The 1,212-nt window shown below is 53.0% G+C and overlaps 1 protein-coding gene across 1 annotated transcript in view; it reads left to right on the top strand.

Annotated features, from left to right (window-relative positions):
- The window catches only part of PPTG_03246 (hypothetical protein), a gene marked incomplete at both ends in the record, with an annotated part of 857 nt that extends 565 nt beyond the window's left edge, over positions 1-292 (top strand). Inside the window, one exon of the mRNA XM_008895922.1 lies at positions 75-292. Within this exon, the coding sequence (XP_008894170.1) occupies positions 75-292 (218 nt within the window). The remainder of the gene's footprint in view (positions 1-74) is intronic.
- Between the last annotated feature and the right edge of the window lie 920 nt (positions 293-1,212).

Genomic DNA, 1,212 nt, shown 5'->3' with positions numbered 1-1,212 from the left:
CTCAATGGACCTTGCTGTCAAGTACGAGGTGACACACTTCGTCGACGAGTCGCGCGAACGTCACACTCGTCAAGACAAGCGGAAGTCGTCCACAGATCAAGCGCCGAGTCACGACAAGTCGTTCAAGGAAAAAGCGTTCCGTGGTAAAGGGCGTTTCAAACCGAAGACTAACCCGAAACGAGCCGAAGGTCGTACCTGTTTCCACTGCAAGAAACCTGGCCACATCAAGGCCAACTGCTTCCTTTGGAAAAAGGAGCAAGAAAAGCAGGGAAACGGGCAACCACGTCAGTGAATGAGGGTCTTGTCGTGGAGGAGAACACAGCCGGATCCGTTAAGTTTGGGAATATCAGCCTTAACGTTCTGTGCGAAAACCCTCTCGTCTACAAGTCGCGCCCACTGTTCTCCGTCGAGGGGGAGATCACCGTTAGTGGCGCGACCATTTCGACCCAAAGAATGCTGTTGGACTGTGGAGCAACCACAATCTACGTGTCCAGACAGTGGGTCGAGAAACATCAACTTAAGGCCACGAAGTTCACTGATAGGAACATTCGTGTGAAACTTGGAGACAACCAGATTGTCGAGACGGAACTGGAGGTACTTCCCCTCGAAATCATGGTGTCTGGGTTGGACGAGGTGTACAAGTGTATTGCTGTCGTCTACGCCATACCCGACGAATTCGACTGCATCCTTGGAATCCCATTTTTCGAGAATACGCAGCCGCAGATCGACTGGAGAGGTCGACGTATCGAAGGAACGCAAGTGAAGACTCTGCATTGGAAACAAACAGGGGAGGCCTGTGGACTGATCGAGGAAGGCGGACCGGTGATTTCCTCCAGGCTTCGGAGATCTGTCGAGGCGAAAGGCCTATCGGGGAAAAGACCCGATTCCTGTCGAGGTGCCGAGCTGGAAACGGATGTGAAGTCCGCGGTTGAAACTGTTTGCGACGCAACGCAGAACGAGAGCCCAAGAGTTGTTTCCGAACAACCAGGAGACGCGTCAGCCGGCAAGGGTTCGGCGATGAAGGACAACTTGGACTTGTCGAAACGCGACGGTACTGTAAGAGAGGCTGGAGATAGCAGCAGTACCGGGAGCAGAGGCACTGTCGTGGAAAAGATGTTCACGATGGGTGTCGTTGACGAGGCTGGTGTCCAGACGAAGTTCATCACTCGCAAGAAACTACGAAAGTTCCTGAGAATCAAGACCAAGTCGATC

The sequence above is a fragment of the Phytophthora parasitica genome (assembly GCF_000247585.1).
Source record: "Phytophthora parasitica INRA-310 unplaced genomic scaffold supercont2.4, whole genome shotgun sequence".
Lineage (NCBI taxonomy): Eukaryota > Oomycota > Peronosporomycetes > Peronosporales > Peronosporaceae > Phytophthora > Phytophthora nicotianae.
This window is presented reverse-complemented; position numbering and strand designations above follow the sequence as displayed.